General features: G+C 57.5%; 1 protein-coding gene across 1 annotated transcript in view; it reads right to left on the minus strand.

The window, feature by feature from the left end:
- Nucleotides 1–1,610: 1,610 nt before the first annotated feature.
- Nucleotides 1,611–7,227, minus strand: part of WIZ (widely interspaced zinc finger motifs) — a 22,318-nt gene continuing 16,701 nt past the window's right edge. The window contains exons 6-10 of the mRNA XM_015560972.1: nt 5,781–6,332; nt 3,969–4,496; nt 3,609–3,772; nt 2,786–2,981; nt 1,611–1,783 (exon numbers count right to left, since the gene is read on the minus strand). Of these exons, the coding sequence (XP_015416458.1) occupies nt 1,701–1,783; nt 2,786–2,981; nt 3,609–3,772; nt 3,969–4,496; nt 5,781–6,332 (1,523 nt within the window). The 3' untranslated portion in view covers nt 1,611–1,700. The remainder of the gene's footprint in view (nt 1,784–2,785; nt 2,982–3,608; nt 3,773–3,968; nt 4,497–5,780; nt 6,333–7,227) is intronic.

Below are 7,227 nucleotides of genomic sequence, written 5' to 3' on the forward strand. Positions count from 1 at the left end.
TGCTTTCCAGCTTGGCCATGAGTGAAAACGATAAGCTGAAAAACCACATGCAATAAACAAGAAGGAGCAGCCAACAAAATATCTTAAAATCTCAGAAATGTTCAATAAACATTTGCAGAGTGAGAAAATAAATAACATTGCAGAGGAGCCAACAGCTCGCTTTCTCCTTGTTACTGGGGTTCAGGGTGCATGTGTATCTCCCGACAGGTCGCATGTCTTGAAGGCAGGCCAGTCCCAGCTAAGAGGTCCTGACAGCTGTGCACTCCTCCCTCCCCCAGGGTCCCCCACACCCTCGATGGTCAGCTCCTGACTCCAAGAGCCCTTGGGCCTCAATCACTTCTCCCTCCTGGCTCCCTTCCTGGACCAGCTGCCCAGAGCCGTTTCCTCTCCTCTGCACACAGGAGCCTCGTCACCAGCTGGCCAGAGTCCACACCGGCCATGCCATTGAGGGCCAACAAGCTAGGAACTTGAGCTCATCCCCAGCTGGGTCCGGTTGGTTTGGTGGCCAAAGGGAAAACCCAGGACCTCCTGAGACTCTGGGTGGAGGCGGCTTGATCCCAGCCCCAGGTGCCAGCTGATGCCAGCCTGTCCACTTGACAGAAAAACACACGCTGGCCGCCTGCCCCGGGGTATTTCCAGAAGAGAAATTTAATCTAATTTACATACTTCTAGGTACATTGATAACCAAAATGTGGCCACTGAAAAAAGTTAAAAGATTGATCAGCTCCCAGTTTCTAGCTGGCCCAGGATCGCAAAATAAAAAGATCCACGTTCCTTATTCTCTACACAAAATGCGTTTTTAAAAAAGTGAAAGGTCTAAGGAGCTGTACATAGAAAGGAACAGTGAAAAGAGGGAGGGGATAGGAGTGGGGAGGAAAGTCCCACCCCACCCCTTCCAGGGCCCAGAGCCCCCAGAGGTTCTGGGGGGCCTGGACATGGCAGGAGGCAGCTGTCAGCTCTGAGCTCTTCCCAGCTGGGAAGGCCCCTCTGGGGGAGGGGGGGCGGCCAACAAGGATTTCCGTGGCATTGTGGGCTCAGTGGGGGCTCCCAGGCCTCAGTGGGCCCGCAGAGGGAGCGTACCTTCCCCTGAGCAAGCACCGTGGCATGATGTGTTCGTTTGACTTGGGAACTGGGGGGCTGGGGCAGATCCCGGGTCTCACGAGGTGTGTGTATGCGTGCGTGCGTGCGTGCATGTGTGTGTGTGTGTTCGCATGTGCGTGTGTGAGAGGATATTCACGGGGCAAGAGGGAACCGGTACAGGGGGTCTTTGGGGTCCTTGTAAATGGCCACAGATGGCAAACAAAGCCCCACCTGGCTGCTAGACATTGGGGAGTGCTGGCCTTCCTCCCATGACCAGATCACCTGCCACCAGGGACCTGGCCGCTGCCCTGGCTGGATTGGGTAGGTGTGGCCTGAAGGAACACACCCTGGGTTTGGCCCCAGAGTCCTTGAGCTGGGGGAGGGGGCGCCCTGGCTGTAGTGTGCCCGGCCCCCAAGGGTGCCGGTTTGAGGTTTTGGCTTGCTCCTTTGGGAACGGAAAAGAAAGAAGGAAGAGAGAGAGGAGGAAACCAAGGAAGAGTAGGAGACAGAGGTGGCACGAGAGAGATCTGGAATGCTTTTGTGTTAGGGTGCCTCTGCCGCCGCTGTCTGTGCTGGAGGGGCCTGGGGCTCCTCGGGCGGGGGGTCTGCTTTGGAGAAATTCATCTCCAGGATGTGCCGCTGTAAGTGCCGCACCCACTCCTCCTGGATGGAGAGAGGTCCCTGGAATTCCACCTCACAGAACCTGTGTGGGGGACAGAGAGAGGGAGGAGTGGCCAGTGCCCTGGCTATACCCTGAGTGTCCAACAAACCTGATGTTGCTCAATGTGGACAGAACCAGCTCAGGATTTGAGGGAAGGGAGCCCAGAAGCCAGATGTTCTCCAATGGACAGCTATCTCTACCCATCACGGGGTATTGGCCAGGTCCCCCGGAGCCCCATTTCTATGCTCAGGGCAGTCTGCTGGCTCAGGTGCTGGGTAGGGGTCATCTGGCTTTCCAAGCACCTCCACCATCTGACTGTAGGCATGTGCCCTGATTGGAGAGAGCAAAGAAACAGATCCTTCCCTGCCAGGCTCTAGGAGAGAAGGACGAAGCTAGGGAAAGGAGGGTCAGACACTAACGAGCACCTACCCTGCTCATGCACCCTCACCAGCTCCCAGCCCTCCCAGCCCTAAGGAAGGTCTCACAGCACATGGGCCCCAAACTCAAACTAGTGGCTGGAGAGACTTAGGTTTGAATCTTACTTCTGACTTGGCCTGTGTGGCCTGAGGAAGCCCTCTCACATCCCAGACTCCCAGTTTCCTGGCCTCTGATACTCACCTAGACTTTGGTATTAATAAACTAAGACCTAGTTTTTCTTAATCAGGAAGACACTTTTTGAGAGTTTACTGTGTTCTAGGCAAGGTCTGAGTGCTTTATAAACATTCAACTCTTTTAATCCTCATAACAAATCAATCAGGTAGGTCTGCTATTAACCCCATTGTATAGGTGGGAATATTGAGGCATGGAGCAGAAAGTCCTCGCCCAAGGTAACTAAGCTGCTAGGTGTCAGGGTCCCAGCCTCATGCTCTGAGGCATCTCTGTCTGTGAGGAGCCTTCAGCCTGGACCCAGCCCACCCCAGGGAATTGATTGTTGAGGTTCCATCTCCCAACCCTGAGCAGCTCCTGTCCTGTTCCGAGGCTCTGGATGGCCAAGCCCAGGCAGGTCGCCCCCCACCTCCCCTCCCTTTCCCAGGGGCCTCATACCTGCACTTGAGGGTATAGATGTTGCCGACGAACTTAACCAGTGATGTCTGGGGGGGACGAGGCACCAAGGAGGGGACTGGCCGGACCCGGGGTGGGGGTTGCCGCACCTCCTCCAGCTTCTGCTGCAGGTCATTGGCCTCCTCGCCCCCCCTGGCCGCAGAGGTATCTGCAGGGCGGGCTTGTCGGCGCTCAAATTCTGAAGAATGGGGAGGAGAGGGATGGGAGGTAAGCTGGAGGATGAGGACCCTGGAGAGGTTCCTCCTTCAGCAAGTGATGAGCAATTACTGTGGGGATTTGTAAGGCGGGCAGTTGGTGCCTGGATGCTGCCTGGCCCTGGTGACAGGTGGGATGGCGGATGGATAAATGAATGGGTGAGCAACTGAGGAAGTGACTCCAAGACAGATGCACAGCTGAAAACCTGGGGAACAGTGATGGACCCTGCTGGTGTCCATCGCCCTCATGACCCTCTGCCCCCAACACTCACTGTTGATGTTCTGCCGCTGGTGCTCCTCGGCTTTCACAGTGCCTGGTGGGCTGGCTGCCAAAGGCCGCTCACCACTGTCGGCTGCCCGGCCAGCCTCTGGCCCTGGCTCACCCCCAGCACTGCGGCCCACCACGGACAGGCCCCCAGGTGCCAGCCCCAGGTGTGGCCGCTTGTCGCTCTTTTCCCATCCAAACAGGGATGGGAAAGCAGGTCTATTGGCTCAGCAACAAGAACAAGCTACATCTTGCCTCTATTCGTTACTTTTCATTTCTACCCATAGTCTATGTCATTCTTGGTGAAGGGGCGGCCACCCTGGATGTAGCTGCGGTAGGCGCCCACCTTCTGGGGCCGGTGCTTGATCCACTCGCTCAGCGTCTCAATGGGTGAGCCATTCACGCACCACTCAGTCACACCGAACTGCCGCAGATGCGCCCGAGCATGGCTGGCCAGGGCCTTGCGGTTTTCGAAGTAAAGGCCACACAGCTCACAGCAGGCCTCGGTGGCTGCAGACAGAGGGGGCGCTGCTGAGCCCCAGAACCAAGGGAGCAAGGGTACCCAGAAGTTGCCGCCCAAGTCGGGAGACAGCCCCGCCTCCCACTGGGGCCTTGACCCCTGCTGGGGGTGGGCATGCGTGTGGCAGTGCCCGGCCATGCAGGCCCTGGCAGATGCCCTCCCAAGACCCTGCCACCCACTGCTTACAGGAGTGGGAGGTCTTCTCGTGAAGGGTCTTTGCCTTGAAGGGCAGTTCAGTCTGGATGTAGGTCTTGGCCTTGACCTCTGCAGAGAGGAAGCGATCCTCCTGCAGGGGTCGCTTGGCTGCCACTGAGCCCAGGTAGCTGGTGGCTGAGGGCTTGGCACCCGTGATGGGTGCCAGGTTGAGCTCACGGGGTACCTGGGCCAGCCCAGCTCCTGGTTTGCCTGGCCGGCCAGCCATTGGCACCAGCGGCAGGAGGGGCTGCACAGACCCAGGAACCGCTGTAAGGGGCCCATCCTCAACCAAGGCAGGGGCCAGGTCTCCAGCTGGAGGCTCCTTCTTGATGAGGCACGGCTTAGACTTCTTCTTAAGGATCTCCCGCAGCGTGTCGATGGGTGAGCCATTGACGGACCACTCAGTCACACCCATCTGTCGCAGGTGGGAGCGTGCGTGGCTGGACAGGCCTTTTCGGTTCTCAAAGAACTCACCACAGAACTCACAGCGGATGTCACGCACTGGCTCTGCCCGTGATGCTGAATGGGGTTGGGGAAGAGAGGAAAGAGAGAGGTGGCTACTGGTAGGAAGCCTTCAAGCTCCAGGCCAGTGTTAACTGCCCTGCTGACCCGTCCATGCAGTCCCAGACCCGAAGGACCTGCTCCCTCATCTTCCTCCAGGGGCCTTGGTGTACATCTAATCCTTCTGCGTGTTCTGTGACCTCAAAGTCTAGCTGGCTTCCAGAAGATTCCCTGGGACATGGTGATATGTTAAGGAGCAAGCAATCCTTTGATCCAGGGCTCAGATGCCAGGATCACTGGGACCCAGTGCGATGCTGGGTAAGCCAGTTGCCCGCTGAGCCTGTTTCCTCCTCTGCAAAATGGAGATGAAAACTTCCACCTCCCAGTGTTCCTGGGATGTGGGATGGCCTAAGGCGGGAGCAGTTGAGAGCATGAGGCACCAAGCAGCACGAAATCACTGTGCTAAGGCCTAGGGCTGGGCCATCCTCATCTGTTGGGCATGCAGTAAAAGCTCAGCCAATCTGACAGTGTGAGAAAGAAGTAAATGACAGGGCATTACAACTACTGCATGCACAGCTTTTTTAACCTGACACCTTGCTAAGCGCTTTACAGCACTTCAGAAAACCATACAGAGTGGGGACCATGCTGATACCTATCCTCCAAAAGAGGAAACTTGCCCAAGGTCATATATTGTTGAGTAGGGGGCAGCTGAGAATCTAACCTGAACCTGACTGCCACTTAGTGTCCACAAATGTCAGAGAGACAGTTTAGACCAGGGTTCCTCAAACTTTTTAAACAGGGAGCCAGTTCACTGTCCCTCAGACTGTTGGAGGGCCGGACTATAGTTTTAAAAAAAACTATGAACAAATTCCTATGCACACTGCACATATCTTATTTTGAAGTAAAAAAACAAAACGGGAACAAATACAGTATTTGTATTTGCATGTGGCCCGCGGGCCGTAGTTTGAGGACCCCTGGTTTAGACCAAGTTCTGGTGGGTTTCTATTCCTGCCCATGGCAGACATCACTAATCAATCCCTGCACTTTCTTCCTGGGAATCTGGTTGGTTGCCACTGTCCAATCAATTGAAGATGACACAAGAAATAGAATCTTTTTGCCATCACTGAGTGTATGGAGGAGAATCAAGCAGCAGCTCAGTAGCAGGAGCACACAGCTAGCTCCTTGTCTTCTGAACCTGTGTATCCTCCTTTCCATTTCAACTTGGGTCCTGTGGGTATCCTGGGGGAGGGGGTAATCCCCCACCTGACCTGTTCCCCATGCCTTGCCCAGGATCACACTTACACAGGTTCAGGGGGGCCATGTCTTCCCGTGGCGCCACCCAGGGACCCTCAGACGGGTGTAGCTCCCCATGAAGGGCCCCTGGCAGCATCTCACGCTTGATCTCCACACGCATTTGTTCAGGCTTCAGCTTCTTGGTCAGGGAGGGTGCAGTCAGGCCTGAGAACATCTTTCGGGCCGTGGGAGGAGGAGAAGCAGTTGGTGAGTGGCCCAGGGGGCTGCCTGGTGGTGGTGGCAACTTCTTGGCCAGGGGCGAGAGGTGAAGGTCTGCAGGGCTGCGGGCTTCCAGCGAGCTGCCAAGACCTCCGCTGCCCACCACCTTGGCCAAGGCTTTTGGACTAGGTCCTGGTGGACTGAGGGGTCCTCCAGGCCGGGACTGAGTCCGCCTCTTGAGGATCTCCCGCAGCGTGTCGATGGGCGAGCCGTTGACATACCACTCAGTCACACCCATCTGCCGCAAGTGGGAGCGCGCGTGGCTGGAAAGACCCTTTCGGTTCTCGAAGAACTCACCACAGAACTCGCAGCGGATATCGCGAGCTGGTTCTGGGCCTGAAGCTGCAGCAGAAGAAAGGGGCAGTTAGCACCATGGTTATCATAAGCATTGTCACCTGCGGGCCTCCTGGTCAGCTGGGCTGCAGCACACCCACAGGGCTGGGGTAGTGGTTGAGGGCAGGTGCAGGCCAGGGAGCTGAGGATTGGGGTGGGGGGCCAGACACCCAGCAGGAGCAAGGGGAAGCTCCAGAGAGCCATGGGCCCTAGGTCCTGGCGGAGAAAAACGGAACCAAGATTCCACGGCTCTGCAGGTCCCGACAAGGACTGGGGCAGGAGGGCAGGAAGCGGCAGCCTAAATGCCACGTGCCATCCAGACCAAGGACAACCATGGGCATGTTCCACACCAACAGGCAGCACCCCACCCTTGGCCTTCATTCTCAGGGAGGGTCACATTCATGGAGGTCAAAGGCCAAGAGGAAGGGCATAACAGCCGACCACCAACAAAATCTCTGGGCAGAACCGGCCCACTGCCAAAGGCCCCTGTCTACTCCCTGCCCCAGCAAGGAGGGAGTAGGGAGGGGGCTGCGACCCCCCCGGGAGGGGCTCCAGGGCCCGAAGGGAGGAGGGGGCAGCTGAAGCGAGAACCTACAGAGGTTGAGAGGAGACGGCTCCACATCAGAGGCCCAGAAAATGCCAGCGGCTGCGGCGGCCGAGAGGTCCTGCTTCCCCCAGGGGCTGGCCATACCCGCAGCCTTCAGCTTGGCCTTCTTGGCCGGCGGTGGGGGGGGGAGCAAGGAGAGGGCCGTGGAGGTGGGAGGAGGCCGCCCCAGCTGGGCCAGCACGCTGCGCCCGGGTGGGAGGCGATTCTGGATGCCGACCCTCCTGATGAGCCCGTGGAGCACGTCTATGGGGGATCCCTTGGCATCCGGGTCGCTGACGCCCAGGTGGCGCAGGTGGG

Source organism: Myotis davidii, unplaced genomic scaffold, assembly GCF_000327345.1.
Source record: "Myotis davidii unplaced genomic scaffold, ASM32734v1 scaffold56, whole genome shotgun sequence".
Classification (NCBI taxonomy): domain Eukaryota; kingdom Metazoa; phylum Chordata; class Mammalia; order Chiroptera; family Vespertilionidae; genus Myotis; species Myotis davidii.